General features: G+C 36.4%; 1 protein-coding gene across 1 annotated transcript; it reads right to left on the bottom strand.

Annotated features, from left to right (window-relative positions):
* Nucleotides 1–1,841: 1,841 nt before the first annotated feature.
* LOC134842942 (arginine/serine-rich coiled-coil protein 2-like) lies at nucleotides 1,842–19,672 on the bottom strand. Its single transcript, XM_063859473.1, has 9 exons — nucleotides 19,561–19,672; nucleotides 19,125–19,424; nucleotides 11,251–11,495; nucleotides 10,843–10,908; nucleotides 10,349–10,665; nucleotides 9,782–10,018; nucleotides 7,563–7,711; nucleotides 2,983–3,191; nucleotides 1,842–2,462 (listed from the first exon to the last, which is right to left on the bottom strand). The coding sequence occupies exons 1-9, from the start codon at nucleotides 19,669–19,671 to the stop codon at nucleotides 2,249–2,251; spliced, it is 1,848 nt and encodes a 615-aa protein (XP_063715543.1). The 5' UTR covers nucleotide 19,672; the 3' UTR covers nucleotides 1,842–2,248.
* Nucleotides 19,673–20,236: the final 564 nt, after the last annotated feature.

The following is a 20,236-nucleotide window of genomic DNA, read 5'->3' on the forward strand; positions in this document are numbered from 1 at the left end:
AATTATGAGGCATTAGCAGTCAATTTGAAAAAAAAAAACATTTACCAACTAACATGCCTCAATTTATTGAGCGGATGCATTTTAAGTAGTATGCATGAACGTAGATGAACGAAAAAGTAGAATGAAAACATCTTAACCTGCCCAGGTTCGAATCCTCTTATTTTGTCTCCTTCCCTACCTTTACGCTACAGATCCATGATACCTTGAAGCTAAAGAGCTATTTGTAATATAATAATCTGTCTTAATATCCTTAATAATCTGTCTTAGAATTGGATGTACTTAATAGCTGGTTAATGATCAAAATGAACACTAATATTTGCGACTTAGGTTGGAAAAAAGGATAGTTCATACTATCACACAAGCTTTGCTTGTGAAAAAAGAGGAGAAAAACAGTTTGATATTCTTCATTTTTGGTTAAATTTGCATCTTTAAACTGAAACCTTTTAAGATTTGTTCATGGGTTACTACTGCAAAGGCTCAATTGAGTGTCTGCTGCCTCTAAACGCTTTTCAATATTCGAATTTCGAAGAATAAAATATAGCACTTTAACATGTCTTTCAATTTCAAAAACTTTTTTATCATTTGCAAGTTTTCTGCATGTTATCCACTTAGAGAAAACTGAATCAATCGGTAATTTATTTAATCCGCGAAGAATTCAGAAAGCTAAAGTTCATTTTTGAAACTAGAAGTTATTCACGTTAGAGAAAAATCTTTCTATAAATAGTCTTAACTTTTAACAAACTGAGAATTTTCTTCAACTGGCAAACCTAAGAATTTAAATCTACTTTGGAAACTACAAGTTGATCATGATTTTCGTGACATTTGCAATTCGCACTTTTGCTCTTCAATCGTGCAGTTTGCCTTCCTTTTAAGGGAGGAAATGAAGCGAACTTAAAAACAAATCAGAAATCAAACAGGGAAAATGAAATTTGAACTTTAACAAATTTTAGTTTTCAGTGGAAAACAAAACAAAACGGAAAATTTTGTCTACCTTTTGTAGGCCGACCAATTAATTTTCTGAGCGCTCCGCTGGTAAATTTGTGAAAAATACCATTTTTGGGCTTTTTTTTTACCAGAAGTGCGCTCCCTTCAAAATTAATATAAATTGGCGCCAAGGGCGCTTTTCAAAAATTTTAGGGTTAGTCGCCAAAAATGGATGTAATAAAATAATACCAAAGGGGGGAGGAGATCGAATCCCTGGCGAGGCGATCGAATCTCTGAGGTAGGGGGGGGGGGGGTGGGCGTCTGCCTCTTCCCCCTTAATTCGTCACTGGTTCAAGGCTAGCAGAATTAACCTGCAAGTAACCAGCCTGAAATCAAACTATTCAGATCAGTTTTTATCGAAAGGTCTTTGTTCAGTTAATTCTGAAGCTTCTTAGATATTTTCGAAATCCGAACATCGACCTAGGGCCTTTTATATTCTACGGCACTGAACCACCAGAACATTCGAGGTACAGCTTCAAAAGTTTGGAATCAAAAAATGAAAATACAGACGACTGACGTTTGAAAAAGTATAAAAACACAAAAAACCGGAAAAAAAATGATTGAAATCATTCACGCTTTTCGTCACATTTACAGTTTTACTGTTCGACAAAGAAGCTTCCTTCTTTTTAACAAAAGATGGGATCATGTTAACCAAAAACAATCGTGACATATATAACAAAATCAAGACAAGCGAAATTTCATTTCGATTTCTTTACACCCTTCGTTTTCTATAATGGGCCTTTCAAAACATGACTTCATACAGATTCTACCGTAAATTAGTTATCTTCAATACTGCTCCTATTGTAGCTTAGAAGGTTCAAAAACTAATTGAGACAATTATTATTAAATTCTGAAATATGACCAAAATTTTATTCTAAAAGGCAACTATAAGATTTTAAAGAATTGAAACAAATGTGAAGTCTGAAGTAACATTGAGGAAAATATCAAGATAATTGGAAAAAATTAAATGAAACTTTAAGGAATACAGCAGCATTTGTGGCATATCACCATTATTTTGCAGAAAAGTTATATAGATTATTTTGACATTTTTTCGCACCATAGCTTATTCGATTGCACAAATATCGACACTACTTCACTTGGCCAACTCTTTTTGTCATTCCTCAATTCTTATTGGCTCAGCTACTACTCACGTAGGCGCTTGTCATTTTGTCCATATATGGAAATAAAAACGCATCTCTTCAATCCGATTGGCTATTCTCGCTGGGATTTATTTCCCTAATTGGAATTCAGTGCATCTTCTGTGCTATGAGTTAAAACCTAACCCAGTTCCTCTCTGCGTATGTGTCTGTAGTCTGGCAACTGCGTATTGCTGGTCAAGTTTGCGGAACAGTTCGTCCTGCTTCTGTGCCAGTTTGCTCGCTTCTCCGGGGCCACTGGAGGTGCCGTTGTTGCCACTGGCCGAACCTCCTTCTGCTTTAGACGCACCATCACTCTCTCCTTCTTTGATTCCCATTAGTCTAAAATATTCATTTCAATTGAATGTATTTTGTAATCAGTATTAAAATCAGTTCGTATTAAATATCCAAACAATTATCGGTCTTGTTGGTATTTTAATTGCACGTATTTCGTAACCAGCATTAAAAAAACAGTTCGCATTAAATATCCAAACAATTATCGGTCTTGCTGACAAGTAGTCTAAATTCAAAAATAACTATCAAAAACTTAAGAAACCAGTCACTTTCACATTAAAGCAGACCCCATCAAATTATAAAACCCCTCGCCATAATTTCAAAATCACAGCGTGAAGGTCAAAGCATTATTGAGGAACTAGGCTGGGTGACGAAGATCCAGAAACCAGTTTTCCGAGAAAATTAATTTCCAAAAAACGGGTCTTCAAATTTCCATTCTTTGAAAGCGCTGTTAAGAACTGATAGGCCAGCTGGTTTAGAGGACCTCAATCGCAAAAAAAGTTACGCCTAGTGCGACAAAAGTTCCAATTTTTCAAACGATTTCTTATTATAGTTTTGGCTTAATGACCTTCGAAACTTCTGATTACTCGTGTCGTCCTGAAAAGAAGTCGCTTCCCAAATAGATGCTGTTTTAGAAGCTGACACTCCAGTGTCTTTGTCTTTGGTTTTATTTCCCCATAGCAGCTTGCGCTTCCGCTCCTGCTCAGCGAAGTGTTCAGGATTTATCGCAGATGCTTTGTAGTATTCTGGAACAGCTATCCCCGTCTCTCTTTTGACCTAAAACAAACACCAAAAATGAAGATGTTAAAATAAAAGCTAATATAAAAGGGCTCTCTGCTGTTTCGTTTTATATATTGCGGTTAACTGCAAATAAGTTAGGTTAAAAAACGAAAAAAAAATAATGATAAAACAAAAGCTCTTCTAGCAATCCAGTTATTTGGTAGAAATGAAATTCACGAAAAAAAAACTAATATCTGGGAAAAATTTTGGATTCAAAACTTAACTACCTTACGATTAGTCAAACTTTGGATCTAATATTGATTACGGTATCCAGATATATGGTTGTGTACGCTACAATTCCCTTTTAGTCATTGTTCATCTACAGAGGAAAAATTGTACTAATTTTCTCTTAAAAAATCAGGCAAGTGTTGCGGCTTCATTAGACAAAAAAAGAATTTTGACTGTTCATGAGCTATATGCTAGAGATTTATCAAAATTGCTAATTCGATCCTGAGCCAAATTGCATACGAGTGAGCATTCGAGAATATTATTTGAATTTAATGTAAAAAAAAAACTGCTATATGTATATATACTAAATGAACAACGAAAAGTCTCCTGAAATTACTTCTTGCCAAAATAAAATGCAAAAATTCTCAAGTCGAGGAGAAGGACCTAAGCTTCTCAATCTGCTGCAAGAACATAAATTGCTCTAATTAAAAATTCAGAACTTGAAGAAAGCAGTTTTTTTTAAATTGTACGTAATTGATGTGGATCTGAGATGACCTCATTACTTAAACTATCTACTCTTATACAAGCAAAAATATGACCAATAACGCTACTGGGAAAAACTGAATGAGTAAAACTTTGAGTCTACAAAGTTTCTTAAGTGACGCACGCCAATTATGACGCATTAGCAGTCAATTTAAAAAAAAAAGACATTTACCAACTAACATGCCTCAATTTATAGAGCGGATGCATTTTAACTAGTATACAAAAAAGTTGAATAAAAACATCCGACCCTACCCAGGTTTGAACCCTCTTATTTTGTTGCGGGTCTCCTTCCCTACCTCTAAGCTACAGATCCATGATACCTTGAAGCTAAAGTGCTATTTGTTATATAATAACCTGTGTTAATATCCTTAGCATTGGCTGTACTTAATAGCTGGTTATTGTTCAAAATGAACACTTTCAACATGAACACTAATAATTGCGACTTAGGTTGGAAAAAAAGAGTTCAAGCTATCACACAAGCTTTGCTTGTGAAAAAAAGAGAAAAACAGTTTGATATTCTTCATTTTTGGTTAAGTTTGCATCTTAAAAACTGAACCCTTCTGAGATTTTTTCATGGGTTACTACTGCAAAGACTCAATTGGGTGTCTGCTGTCTCAAAAGCATCTGCCCTCCTCTGAGGATGCCATGGAAGTTTTACAACATGGTACAATAAGAAAAGGCTGAAACCAAAGAAAGAACAAGCTCAAGGAATTTAAAAAAAAAACGGGTATGATGGCTTAAGACCAGCGAGTGCGCGTGCGTCCCAAATGCGTTCGTTGGCTCTGCTGTTAGGGGTAAGTGAACAAAAAATCCTGTGTAAAGCGTTTAACCACATATCTCTTTTTAATGAAAAACCTTCTGATCACGAATATTGCAGAAATCACGCAATGTTGTCGAACTGGTGTTTTTCAGGACCACTTAATTTCTTGAAACTCTTACGGCTCTTTCATCTTTACCCACCCCATCACCATCGATATTCATGATATCCCACTTTCAACATAGACAAAGCTGGGCGTCTCATCACTTGCGATATAACGCAAGCGTAGCATTGCAAGCTAGCGAATAGAAAATTAAGTCGAAAAAAATTTCTTAGAAAACTTCCAGGCTCCAAATTCACAAAAATAGCAGAAAAATACAACCATCAGAATTGAAAACGCTTTTAGTATTTACCGAAGAGCCATAGCAACAATAGGTAGTTAGATGCCCATAGAGACGAAAACAAAAAAGATGCTATAAAAAATTATTGTCTTCAAAAAAATGGAGCGATCAAGTTTAAAAAATTTGAACTGTTACACAAACTGACCTGAACTATTTTTTATAAAAATTAATCAATTTGTGCCCTTTAAAGGACACAAAATAAGCTGAAAAACCCAACAAAACATAAACACCAACTACTTTGCTTGAATAAATCTTTCAAGCAAAAAAAGGCACAAAAGAAATCATACAGAAATCATACAGTTTATAAATTTATTAACTAAACAAGTAAATCGACAATACTTGCAAATAGAAGGAAAATTGCTTGCAACAAACAAATTGGTGATGTGGAAACTAGACCGACAAAACATCAGCAGACAAAGAATCAATTTTTGCCACAAAACGTTTTTTTAATTTCATACATACTGAAAAAACAAGATCCGTAAGTGCAAAGACAACCGAGTTTCCACTGAATTAAAAGGAAAAGAACCTGAAAGTTGGGGTTCAAAAATAAAGCAAGTTCAAATTCTAACAGATTCTACTTACAAAATTCTACTTCCCTACTACAAGACACTTGCGTTCGGAAGTGTAAACACATATTTAGCAGTTGAACATAATTCAAATACATTGAGCACTTTCAAGCACATTGAGTCTTCATAAAGAACCTTGTAAAATGATTTTATGTTGAAACCCAGCCAAGAAAGTTGGAAAAGAGTCAATAAACTGAAGGAAACAAGAAAAATTATGTCCAATTTTTCTTGTTTCACTGCGTTTATTGACTCGTTTCCAACTTTGCTGGCTACGTTTCAACGTAGTACCATTTACAAGGTTCTTTAAGAAGACTCAATGTGCTTGAAAGTAAGTATTTGAATTATGTTCAACTGCTAAATATGTGTTTACACTTGCTAACGCAAGTATCTCAATTGAGAAGCAAAATTTTGTAAGTGTAAGAATTGAACTTGCTTCATTTTTTATCCTTAACTTCCAGGCTCTTTCTCACTTAGTTCAGTGGTAACGCGGTTGTCTTTGCACCTTACGGATCTTGTTTTTTGAGTATGATTTGAAATTAAAAAAACGTTTTCTGGCAAAAATTGAATACTCAATTTCAGAAATTATCAAAAGATATATGGATCAAAACATAAACCACATTATAGCTCTTTGAATTTCAACAATCTTTGATTAATAAATGAAACTTGAAAAAACGAAAACTTAGCCAACTGACATTTGGAAAAAAAATGAATGAACGCAAGTAAACATAATAAAAAATACTGCCGTGCTTCTTGCGAAAATCTCAACTCCGGAAATATAAAAAAAAACCTGTTTGATTTTCTAGAAAAACGTATGATCGAAAATTTCAAGATAAAATTTAAAGATAAAACAAAACTGGATCTATATGTACAGTTTTTTGCTGAGAAAAAAAATCTGGTTATTAAATTATATTTGCGAAATAGGAAGTCGAAAAAGTTTTTAATGATGCTTATACGCTGTTCGATAGTGGAGTTTTCCTTCCTTTTAACAAAGTAAATGAACTGAACTTAATAAGAAATCATAAGTCAAACCGTGAAAATTTTAATTTGAGCCTGGACAAATTTTAAGACTTTCATATAAAAAACATAATTTCATCACTACGAGTAAAATTCTCAGCTACGTTCATCGACTTTTAATTTTAAAAAATTTTTTCATGAACGGAACATATCAGAGAAAATTGGATCAATAGGTCATTTTGTTATTTAGCTGAGAAAACTGAAAATTAAAACCCACTTTCGGAATTAAAGTCGATCACATTTTTCGTGGCTTTTTGACTTTTTCTGTTCGATAGTGGAGTTTGCCCTACTTTTAACAAAAAAATGAACTGAACTTGAAGAAATCAAAAGTCAAATCACCATAATCAAATTTTTAGCGTGACAACAAATCATCACAACATATAAAAAGTCTTCACTAAGCTGATAGAAATGCTGTTTTGTCGTTAAGGGTGCGTATTCATAGGTTCCAAAATAAAAAACCAGTCCCATAGGTTCCAAAATAAAAAAGCAGTCGCATAAGGTCCAAATCTTTTCATTTGGTCAAAAGACTAAATTAGCCGAGTCTCGGTTTAAGGTCGCCGGTGGGCGCACTACGCGCGCGTCGCGGCGATAACCTTCTCTAAATTTCGTATACAGTCCTACCCTTTGGTGGCAAGCTCGCAACACGTTGGCGCGGCTGCGGCGGTCACTATTCTACAGCTTGAGTTTATGCTGGTTGAACAGTAAACAATCAATCCATAAATTTGTTGGCTCAAATTTCAACCAATCAGAATTCAACAAGATAAATTTTGGAACTTATGCGACTGATTTTTCATTTTGGAACCTATGATTATTGGAACCTATGGGAATTCACCGTCGTTAAGTTAGAGAAGCATGGTTGGTGGTCAAACTAATTGTGAATATAAATGTTTTATATTTATATTTTACAGTTTTCACTCACCCTATCTCTGTTCATATCATCCTTCTTCTGCTGTCTCTCTTTCCATTCCTCCCTCTCCCTCTCCCTATTTCTTCTCCCTCCGCCTCCACCACCCTTGCCACGCCCTCCTCTGCTGTAGTCCCTACCCGGTCTGAATCTGCCATAGGCTTCTGGGTTAACACAAAAACTGAACATAAGCGGAGAAAAAATTAATATTTAACGACTAAATACTAGAATTAGCACAAAAAAGTAGAAAATAATCATAATAATACAGAGGCGAAGCGGAGCTTCGCACCACGTTTAATACAACACAATCATGAAAGTATAATTCCAAAAAAAAGCATGCAAAATGTTTTAAAAAGTAGGTGAACCAAAATTTTATTTTTTGTCGATGAATGATACCTAGGGCCCAGCTACAGCAGGGGGTGCGACTTTGATGTTTTTTAAATTTGCTATACTGATGCTGGACATGCGTAGTTTCAAAAATTGGACTTTGCCCAAAACCTTAGTTGTTTCTCTACTAAAATAATTGAGCAGAGTGAAAACTTTTGGGGGTTTGGAATTTTCGCAAAGTCATAACTTCTCTTACAAAGGAATAACCACTTTTGCAGAAAAAATCGCGCAACTGCTTCTTTCGATTGAAATTTTTCTTAGATGTTGATAGGGTTGTTTTTAAGAAAAAAACTTCCAAAGAGCGGTGAAAGTTCCAAAACCTTCACTAGTTAGAGACCATATTTATTTCTAAAAATCTGGGTGTAGTAAATTATACACGTAAGCTTTCAACAATATGTTGTGTCGATTAAACCTATGATAGCAGATTTGGCAGGACAGTTATCGAGAAAAGTCCAAAAAACGGTCAATAAATCAGAAAGTTGACATTTCCGAGAAGCATAGCTTCGTTTTTTTTTAAATGGGCGTAGCCGATTATGCATAAGAAACTCATCCAAAGTAAAATTTCGATTGAATCCAAAAACCCAGGTTTGGCAGGGTAGTTTGAGAAAAGTCAAAAAATTCCAAAAGATGGCCAAAAAATCAAACTTTGACTTTTCCGATGGCCATAACTTTTAGGTCAAAAAAATTTTGGTGCAGTAGCATACTCAAAGGCGCTTAATACAACCAGTTCTTTGAGTTCTATCTCAGATATGGGAGGGTATTTTCCGGTGAAATTCATTCAAAAAACGCTCAAAAAATTGACTTTTCCGAGGAAGATAATTTTTTTGTAAAAAATTGTGAGAGGCCGCTAATGCATGGGGAGCTTCCCTCTACCCGTTATCTCAACTGAACCGATAACCTCATGTTTAGGAGGTTAGTTTAAGAGAAAAAATGGAAAAGACTAAAAAAATGGTCAAAAAGATCAAAAATTTGACTATTCCGAGGGACATAACTTTATGTCTAAAAAAGGTTAGGCGAAGCCACTAGTGAAGGGAAGATTTTCAAGTCCGTTCTATTTATTGAAATTAAACTTTCAGATTTGATAAGTTAGTTTATGAGAAAATTTAAAAGATAAAAAATCAAAATAATGGGTCAAACATTCCCCTACAGATTTCGAAGGCTGTAGTGTAGACTAAGGTGTGAAGCAAAAAGAAACCAGCGGAGTATAAAGGCACACAATAATGTGGGCGGTCTTTCTGTGGATACCCTTTTATGAAAATCGATAAAATTTTTCAAAGAGTCAATAAAAAACGAATCCCATGACTTTCATAATACCTGTATTTATCAAACAAGAATTCTAGGCAAACACGCTTATCAAGACTTTTGAAATTCAAATTAGTAACTGAACAAAACTTACGATGCGGAAACAAGGCCGACAATCTTTGAGCAGACACCAGTTGAGCCGAAAAAAAAACTTTCAAAAAAAACTGTTTAAAAAAAAACTTTCAAAAGTTTCAAGTCCCCATAAAACTACCCTACAGTAGCTAGTTATTAGGTACTTGTTACCTCTGTGCCAGGTTTGCCGGAGATTGAGCTTGACAGCACGTGAGTGGAGAGAGTGCACGTGAATGCAGTCTAGTAATTCACGTGATTTTGTTAAATTAGTTGTTAACCCGAAAAAAAACGGTCAAAAAGATTTTTAAAAAAATGACTATTCCAAGGGACATAACTTTACGTCTAAAAAAAGCTTAGGCGTAGCCGCTAGTGGAGGGAAGATTTTCAAGTTGAGCCGATAACGCTTGCTAATCGCTTGATAACGCTTGCTAAAGGAAAGTCTTGCTACAGAACCGTTCGAACAGTTAGCCTACCTTGATCACTGGACTCTGCCGATGAGCTTCTCCTCCTGTTGTTTCTACCTCTCTCCTCTTCTCTGTCTCTTCCCCCCGTTGACCTCCTATCGCCCCGACTACCACCTCCTCCTTCGCCACCTCTTCCATCACGCATGATCTCTCTGTCTCTTGAATGTCCCCTTCCTCTTCTGCTATTTTCCCCTCCCCTTGGGGGTGATCGACTCCAGCTGGACCCCCGATCTCTCCTCCCACCGCCTAATCATAAATTACTGTGACCATAGATTTTCTATCTTATGCAGAAAAATGCCAAATTGCTTATCTTCCGAACTTTTTTCAACAAATTGTATTAAAATCTATCTACGTTAACTTAGAACATCTATCTTCTTCAAATAATCTGTGTCGATAAGCCATTTGACCGTAGCTCAAAACAGCTCAAGAACTTGCTGAGAACAATAGTTGAAATTTGCCAGCAATTATATTGGAATTGTATTGTTAGGTATACGCAGTATAAAATTTTCAGTTGTTTTTGACGAAACGCTGTAATGCCCTGAATTACTAAATACCTGATAACAAATATGTTTATACCTGATGATCCGGGCATCTGCGGTCCATTTCCTCTCCGATGTTCCGGGGGCGGTGGACTCATCCTGCGTCCCTTAGGCGGTGGACCTCCTCTGTCTCTTCTGCTCTCGCCCATCAGAGGCGGCGGATGAGTCAAGGTCTTAACTGGAGCATTGGCCGTTGCTTCCAAGAAACTCTGGGCTATCTCTGCTGCAGTTTTGCTTATCTCTCCCTGTCTGTCTCCGCTGTTTCCTCTTTCGCCCAATAACGGTGGTGGAATTGAAATGTTTTCGTCTCTTTTCACTTTAGCTAGTCTTTCAGCCAATGCTTTTTGTGGATCTCTGAAAGCACAAGCGATCTCAAAGCTCAAAAACTTACCGACAATAACTCGTTCGATCAACTTATTCTTGATAGCGCCTCTAAATTTGACGCCGTTTAGGAATATAATTTACCCAGAAGTTTATCTGACTTCGTGAATATCCGGACTTTTTCAGAGAATCATAGGGAAAGTAACTCACTTGAGCACGAGGTCTTCTCTTTTGTCTATTCTGCCGTTTTGAGGCCTAGGGTTCCGCTCACGAGACCTGTCAACATCAATGAATTTACATTTCCACATAAATAATCAAATAATGTAATCACTTTTATCATCAAATAATATGATAATGTCATATAATAATAATAATAATAATAATAATAATAATAATCATAATAATTTAATAATCAAATTCTGAACAGCTGTTAGGATTCAATCGCTTATATGGAAGGTTACGTTTTTCCGCAACTTAATGACGCAAATTCAAATTTACTGAAGCCGAATATGGCACGCAAAACTTTTGAAATAAAGAGTGTATGATTATTCACAGTGGAATCCCAGAAAATCTGCATTAATTCCCCATAAGCAAGCACGAGAACAAGACGCTTTTAACCTGATATTATGATCTCTGTTGTCTGCAGACATCTCGCGCTCTCTGTGGCCTGATCTCGCGCCACTGGACGCATGATCCGGATGTCTGCTCGAATGTCTGTGACTCTTCTTGCCCCCATGTTTAGCTCTCTTTCGCCTCCTTCGGCGCTTCTCTTTGTGTCTCCTTTCTCTGTCTCTCTCGCTGTCTCTTCGATGGTGACCTTTTGACCTGTGTTTGTGCTTGTGTTTCCGCCTTTTTCTCGCCTCCTGTGCAGCAAACAGTACATTGAAGTTAAAGAATAAAATAGAGAAAATGGCAAGAACTAGCCAACGCAATGTTTTTTCTTCTAATTTGGAGCTTCATAATCACCAATGAAGCCAACAGACACATGCAATGTTGTGGGCGCAGTACAGTCAAGTGCTTAAAATGACAAAACTTAGTTAGATAATTTAGGCAATGGAAAGATGCAGTCGTTTTATATCAAGAATATGATGTGAAAATCAGCACCAACTAAAAATTATACATTCACAATCACTGAGGAAAATATACTGCAGAGAAAAAAAGATATTCGCTTAAGACCATCATAAGCTTAGAAATGTTTCATTCTGAAAAAGTGATCTTTTATCACAGAATTTTAGATGCTATCACGTACTTTTCAGAGCCAAAATACCCCTCCATTAAAATTGATTATAGCACTCGGATTCAAGTTCGAACTCCAAGAGGTTAAATAAATCTAACATCTTTAATGAAACATGGCTTTTCTATTTTTGGGGGGACCGGTTTTCAGCACAAAAAGTAAAATATAGGTATTTTAGCTGACTTTGAGTCACAATTGAATTGGGTGCTAGGTAAATAAGACGACAGCCCATTAAGACGACAAATAAGCGTTATTACATGTAAAATGAGCAGTCTGCATTTACGCAGTTTAAATTTCTCGGAAAAAATAGGGAGAATTGCGTGTCTTTAAGTCCAACCAAAAAGCGAATGTTGTCGTCTTAACAGCTGTCGTCTTATTGCCCTGATACCCATAAATTGACGCAGGGGACCGGTTTTTTTAGCAGACCGGTTTTTTAGCATAAAAAGTGAAATTTAAGTCTTTTTAGCAGACTTTGAGAGACAGCTTTGTGGAGGTAGCAAAAATTGACGCATAATTGACTGACTGAAGTCAAATGGCGCGTAATCTTGGGTTGAGCTTCCCTAATTAGACAATTATCTCACGGTTTGTCAACAAATTACTTAGCAAAACAGACTAGTTTAACGGCAAACACTGATTCACGCGCAGTATTTCTCTCGTCTCTCGTGCCGGATGTAAGCGCAGCGGAGCAAAAGTATTCTACTTGCCAATGCCGCATTGGAAGTTAGCGTTCGGACTGAGTTGTTTTGAGTCTGCATAATTGATTCACTGAAGTAAAAAAAAAATACGCGTAATCTGGGGTTGAGCTTCCCTTGTCAACAAAACTCTAAGCAAAACAGATTAGTTTAGCGGCAAACACTGACTCACGCTCACCATTGCTCTCGAGCCGATTATAAGCAAAGCTGAGCAAGCAATCGCTTCTTGCATTTGAAGCTAGCTTTTCCTTTCGAGCAGAGTGGAAGCACAGCTGAGCAAGTAGTCGCTTCTTGCCAATGCCGCGTTTGAAGTTAACTATGTTTTAAGCTTTAAAATTTTTAAGCTGCGGAAAAAAAATTCAAAACATTTTTGCACAAATCAAGACGGCGCTAAGTCGTTGAGCATTCCGACCATTTAGAAGACTGAAAAGAATTAGCAATTCAGAACGCTAAAATCAAAGGCGGCAATGGCAAGTCTTCTTGTGCGCTTGAATCAGATTTTGCGATTAATTTCGACATTTTTGTTGGTGGCGCTGCTGATGATGGAGGGAGGGAAAAATTCGAGAATTTAAGATGAAGGGACAAAAAACCGGGAATTTAAATTCGAGAATTTATTTTCAGCCAATCAGCATCGAGTAATCAAACATATCAAAGAAATTACGCAAATCGCAAAGAAGGTGAACAAATCCACGCCTTTCAAATCAATATTGATTGATTAGAAAATGAGAAGATACATGAACTTTCAAATATTGCAAAATCAAAGGCGGGTATTGGAAAAAAACCTGAAACCAATTTAGAAAAAAATGAACAGTCAACAGACAGTTGGAAAAGAGTCAATGAACGCAAAGAAAAAAAAACTTTCGAATTTCACGCAAGAAAATGTATATCAAAGCCCTTTGAATTTCAAGAGCAATTTATACTGGGCACTTGATTGATTAAATTAACCCAACTTGAAAAAATTGGATTAAAGAAAGGTGTTTATTCCGCTGGGAAATCTAAAAACTAAATTACACTTCCGAAACTAGAAAACGATCACGTTTTTTTTTGCTTTTATAATTATAGAGTGCATTTTGACTTCAAATGAAATTGAATTCAACTCAAAAAGTGCATATATACCTAAGGGTATTCATATGTGAATTTATAAGTATGAATGCACTTCTTTTTTTATAAGAGCATTTTGAGACGTTTCCTGAAAAAAATCATTTCGACCTATGCAAGAGTCTGAACTAAATCCATCGACTCTTAAAAAATAAAATAAAAAAGTTAATGAATATCTGCTCAAATTGAATAACGATGCTGCTGTGCTGCTATGAGTCATTTTCTGTTATTAATGACTTCGGTTTTGAGCAAAAGTCATTCAGGCAATAGGAACGCCAAAAGATTCTTATTGGTTAAAAATTTTCCATCATTTGACCCCTCGATCATGAGAATACACCCCATTTTTGTTTTTGAATTTAATTAAATTTTGTCGACTAACCATGAGATAACTGTTCTAATAAGGGAAGCTCAACCATACACTTAGTATCTTTTAACTTCTGTGAACCAATTATGCTGTAGTTGCATTACATTGGCCTAGAAAAGGACCCAGTTTTCTTTTTTTGAAGGTTTTTCTTAAAAAAGCTTGGTCCCCCATCAAGCCAAGCTCGTGAAACAGACTTGAACATAATCATAAATCACACATCAGATGAGAATCAGCTTAAGAGCTTTCCGAAAATTGCATTTTCTCTTCAGATTTCTTGTTCAATAAATAAGGCAATTAATTACAGAGTCGAAGCGGCACTTTGCAAACACAAACAGAAAAAAGCAACAAATGAGCTCATTCATGCAAATAAACAGAAAAGCGACCTATTAAAAATAAAACTTTCCACGCCGAGATCGGAACTCAATTGGCCGCTCCCTAGCGAAAGATTCGACCACTGCACTTAAATCCTATAGCTAATGCTTTCACGCATACTTTTTAAATAAATTCCTGGCACAATTGAATGCCCGTATAAAAAGCGGATACAACATATGCTAGTAATGGCATTGAAAAATTTGAACTGTACTTAGATACTGAGATTGAACACAAAGATACAACTTCAGTCGGAAAAAAATTCAACTAGTAACACAAGCTCTGCTGTTTTACAAGATAAGCAACATAAAGAAAACTTTGCAAATACCTACCAAAGATTCAAAAAACCTGAACAGCTCAGCTGAAAGAGGTTTTACTTACGAATAGGCACTGAGTACTTCAGCAACCACTTTGCTTCTGTCTTTTATCAACCTGTTCCTTACTAGAAGCAGCGTGCGTGGTTGATACAATGCAGTATCACCAACACCGTATTCTTATACCTTTTTGGGCAGAGTGGAATCCATAATACAATCGCTTTCCATCGATTTGTGAAGCTAAGAACGAGTGAGTTTATCATGCATCCGCCTGATAACAGACCAAAAAACGATTCTGCATTGCTGTTCTGTCAAGGAGAAAACTTTGTGCTGAGACGAAAGTTTTTTTTACATGGACAGCAGACCGCCTATTTTGTTCGACTTCCGGGCCACATGTTATTTCAGATTTAACGAAAAAATCTTAAATCCGGATTCAGTTCTAGCGCAGCCTGACCGATTTCGGCTGCAAAAGTGGTACCACCAGGGAGTCCCAGACGCAAAAAAAACGGCCTTGAATTCCAAAGAAAAAACTTCGCTCACCAAAATAATTCGGTGTGGAATGTGGGTAAATAAGAGAAAAGGACTATGCTTAGACAGGGTGATTCACTTGCAAAAATTTCTCGGAGTTCAATCGTTATAATACCAACAAAAATTAAAAGAATAAAACTGTTGAGAAAAAAGGACGACGTAATTCAAGCCGATCTCGCTATCCCAAACTTGATATACCATAAAGCAATGGTTCAGCAATTTTGATAAACAAATTAACCTTAAACACTGCAAATGCGGTAATACCAGAAGCGGTTGCATTGAGCTGAATAACCCTGCCAAGTTATAGTCTCTACTTGTGTAGGAAACAAAAAATATATTCCATCTTATAGCGCTATTTCATTTTTTAAAAGTCTTGATGATAGCCAATTTTAGAAAACTGCATGAATAGTCACTTCTTTTAGTCTCCTGGTACATCTAAAAAACCGAAAACCCTTTAAAGCTAGAATTCATTCATTCACATTTTCGCGCTAGCAGGCTGTTTGTTTTCGGAGAACGTTAGTTAATTGCCGTCTTTTTGGCAAATGAATTGGAAGAAACCAAAATCTAACAACAAAAACACACTACTCATCGAAGAAGTCTTTGGGCTGATATGAAAAACTTAACCAGAACTAAGTGTGTCAAAAGCAGCATTAGTCGCTAGAAAACGGCCAAATGCCTAATATAATATAAACAGTCTACGAGCTCCAAAATTTCCTTTTCAAAATCTGCCTTTGTCTTTCGGACAGAATTATCAAAAACACAAAGCGGAATCTGCACGTGGCAAGTAGAAACTAGAAAACCAGACGAGACGAAACCTCCATAAACCGAACTGAACGAACCTTATGTCGTTAAAAAGGCTACATCAACAACCTACGCTCTAGGGATAACGAGTCTCCTCGCATTTGCACCATGGTCGCTTGACAATGGGGAAATACTGGCCACCATTAAATACATATGTTGAAAAACTAGGTGAGCCAAAAGTTTCGTATAGCTCAATGAAGTATACCTAGGGCCCAGCTAAAACTGTATGTACGAGCGAGTTTGATATGAGAATTGAGAATGGACACGGTAATTTTCGATTAGAACAAAAAACCGTCAAATTTTCAAAACTTTGACTTGTTTGAAGGCCATACTTTTGTTCTGAACGCAAATGTCCGTAACAAGTTATACAGGTAATTTTCAAACAACCTGTTCCGTCGATTAAACCTATGATATCAGATTTGGCAAGGTAGTTATCGAGAGAAAAATCCAAAAAACGGTCAACAAATCAGAATGTTGTAATTTCCGAGAATCATAGCTTTGTTTTAAAAAATGGGCATAGCCGCTCATGCAGAAAAAATTCACCCAAACTGAAATTTCGATGGAACCCAAAAACGCACGTTTGATTGGGTATTTCTCAAGAAAAGTCAAGAAGTTTCAAAAATCGGTCAAAAAACTAAACTTTGACTTTTCCGAGGGCCATATTTTTTTGTGTAGAAAAATTGTGAGTGGCCGATAAGGCAAGAAAGCTTCCCACTACCCGTTATCTCCATTGAACCCACAACCTCGGGTTTGGGAGCTTAGTTTTCGAGAAAGATTCAAAAGGGTCAAAAAAACCAAAAAAAACTGACAATTCCGAGGGTCATAATTTTGTGTAAAAATTGAGGCAAGCCGCTTCTGAGCGGACAATGAAGTTTCAGATTTGGTAGGTTAGTTCTTGAGAATTTAACCTGCTAGTATTTAAATTTTTGTGAAATAGAGCATGTCATGCAGCTGACATGCTCAGTTTCATGATTATTCAAATTTGATTCTGACAGACTTTTTCGAAGGCGGTAGACAAAATGGTAAGGCAGAAAAAGACCAGGGGAGTATGAAGGCGCACAAGAATGTAGGTGCTCCTTCTATGGATACCCCTTCTTTGAAAAACGATAGAAGGGTTTTTGAGAAACATTTTTTGCAGAAGTGATAAAATATTCAAAAGCGTCTCAAAAAATCAAATAAAATAAAACATTTCAATACACTTTCATAATACTTGATTATATCAAACAGAAATTCTAGGCAAACATGACAAGCAAGACATTTGAAATTCAGTTTAGCAACAGAACAAAACTTACGAAGTGAAAATAAGGCCGACAATCTTAGAGCAGTTGAGCCGAAACAAAAAACTAATTTAAAAAAAAAAACATTAAAAAGTTTCAAGTTCTCTCTGAAATTACCCTGCTAGTACCCACCCAGTAGCTAAATTTAAATTTTTGTGAAATAGAGCATGTCATGCAGCTGACATGCTCAGTTTCATGATAATTCAAATTTGATTCTGACTTTGTTAAACTAATTGTTAACACAAAAAAAGTCTACATTCCGATTTGATACCGCTTGCTAATCGCAAGCGTTATCACTTCGTTCATTTAAACCTAATAAGAAGAGAGACTCTTTTTTATGACAGCAGGTTGAATATTTTTTTTCATATGTATAAGAATTTGTTCATTGAACAGAAATATGTAAATTGCAAAAAACCGAAAGAACTGTGGAACGAATTAAATAGAAAGAAGCAATGCATCAAGAAAGAAGCAGAACATTAAAGTTAGTGAGTCCAGTTAGTAACAATACAATCATGCAAATTAATGATGCTAGTGCAATGATAGATAAACTCACTAAAACTAAAAAGAAGGCCAGCAGATCTCAAAAGCATTGGTAGAATAATTTAGTAATTTAGGCTGTTTACCATCAAAGCGCCCCTTCAGTTACGAAAACTATAAAAACGTACATTCTGAAAATCTATTATTTTTATCAGCAGGCTAGGTGCAAGACAAGCTTGATGAGCAAATGGAGTCAAAAATAACTTTTAAATACTGCGTCCTAAATTCTCCTGTCGTATTGAAAGGTGAAAAATTATCGTGATAATTTGACGCAAAAGGGAAGGATTTTCTGCAGCAGTTTTGTGTCATGTATTGTGCAGGCCATATCTCAAACAAAGTATGTTTAACTGATACGACTACAGAGCAGATGTTATTTTAACAAGGAAACAAATATTCAAAAAATTAGAATGGAAACCATCAACGCCCAATTTCTCGCCAAGCTCCGTTTTCATTCACTATCATTTTCCATTGAATTTTTTTCATTAAATAAAATCTGTTCTGGAAAAGAGTTGGAACTAACATCAAGACAACTAAGAAAGAGATGCAAATGTTTTATGTTCGATCACTTGTACGTATTTCGGATTACAAATAGCTCAGGAGGAGTATAAACCGTGAAAACAAGTGTCAGAAGTCAAAACAAAACCTACCTTTTTACTCACCTTAAGATTGGCTGAAAACAACAGTTAAACGCGGCACATGGTGCCCGCCCAAAGTCTGAGAGTCCCATTTGTTGTCAACCTTTTTTAAGGCAGTTCATATTCTGTAACTCCCTCCTCCCCACATATTCCAAGTTCCTTTGCAAAGGGACTCTTTAGTCCGTAGTCCAAAAAAGGTTGCTTTCAATAAAGCCGATAAGGGTACGGTACTCTCCCGACGATTTGAACTGCTTTCATGGAGTGAAGCGGGCAAAAAGCTTGCTTCTGTTGAAGCAAACCAATCAGCCCAAAATAATGTGGGCCAAATAACAGCTGACGAAAACGCCCGAAGCTCAAGAGGAGCTTGCAAGTGTAACTCAGTTCAACTCTTAGAACCGAATCAAGAGGTTGTCTGCAGTCATTATGTCAAGTCATGAGAGCCATGACTCAGGACAGATCATCATGCCACTGAATCAGAACAATATTGGTACCTCGAAGAGACATTTAATACTCTCAAAAGAGCGCGCTTTTCAATTGTTCTGTCTATTTATGTTTCGCCAAGAAAAAAATTAACACGACCGAATTACACTACCATAGTCACATTTGAATATACGAAATTCAAAATATAAGATTTTGTTTTCACCTTCGAATGTGATCGACGTCGACTCCTGTGACGCCGTGACTTATGTCTCTTTTTTGCTTTATGACGTCTTTCTCGTTTTCTTCGCTCAACTGCTTTTTCGCCTTGGTCACTTTCAGATGACTCACTACTGCCCTCAGATGAACCGGAAGATCCACTGCTGCTATCTCTGTCCTCATCACTGCTACTGCCACTACTGCCGGAATCGGATTCAGAGTCGCTCGAATGTGAGCCAGTTAGTACTTCATTTACAGCTCCTCCTGGTGCGCATATTTCTTCGGTAGGTTTTATTGGCATTATTGGCTGAAACAAACCTTTTATTACACAATATTCAAAAACGAATAACGTATAAGCACCTGTGCTCAAACAACGAAGTTGCAAATTAATCACTTAAGACACTAGCGATCAAAATCAGTCACTTTTGTTACTAAAAACTAACATCATTTGGTTTTTCATCAGCGTTTTTGATCGATTCCATCTCAGTTGCGCATTCGGTATCTGAATTTGGACTTGGAGGAATCAAGGGAACTTCGCTTCCATACAATTCCATTCAGTCTGAAATGGAAACAAACAATGAAACCAACGCTTTAGTAAAAAAAAAACTAATTAAAATGGGTCCTTCCGTCATGCGACGTGAACGACACGTAACCTTTTTATATTTCGCGCACACTGAAACGGCGAAACAGAACAACAATAGTTGCAGTGAAAACAACTACGAGAAAACAACAACAGATTGAAACTGTGATTGGAATTTGTCAGGAACCATTCCGTGTTGTAACGATTTGTGCCAGTCGGTCATATTTGGAAGTTTGACCTTGAGAGAAGCAAAAAACACTTAATTTTGGAGTGAAATTTAATTTTTCAAAAACTCGAATGGAGCCTGTCATGCACGATTTTCTCGCGATAACTGAAAGTCAAAAAAGAGAAGTCAGAACAATCGAGTGACAATCGCGGGAAAGTTGCAAGATAAATCAGTAGGAAATTGCTATTCGCAATTTCCGTCACAGTAATAATCTAGAGTAGAGCTGTCCCATTCGAAACAGAAAGAAGCGTATTCCCACGAACTGGATTATTGTGACTTGACTGGAGTATTATTCTAAACTGGACTAGAGTGA

Source organism: Symsagittifera roscoffensis, chromosome 3, assembly GCF_963678635.1.
Source record: "Symsagittifera roscoffensis chromosome 3, txSymRosc1.1, whole genome shotgun sequence".
Classification (NCBI taxonomy): domain Eukaryota; kingdom Metazoa; phylum Xenacoelomorpha; order Acoela; family Convolutidae; genus Symsagittifera; species Symsagittifera roscoffensis.

Excerpts from the sequence above, each read along its gene's own strand:
- LOC134842942 (XM_063859473.1), bottom strand. The coding sequence starts at position 19,671 with ATGGAATTGTATGGAAGCGAAGTTCCCTTGATTCCTCCAAGTCCAAAT. Across the intron at positions 19,425-19,560 it reads CTGATGAAAAACCAAATGAT|CCAATAATGCCAATAAAACC; the intron begins GTTAGTTTTTAG and ends GGTTTGTTTCAG. Across the intron at positions 10,019-10,348 it reads GCAGATGCCCGGATCATCAG|GCGGTGGGAGGAGAGATCGG; the intron begins GTATAAACATAT and ends ATTTATGATTAG.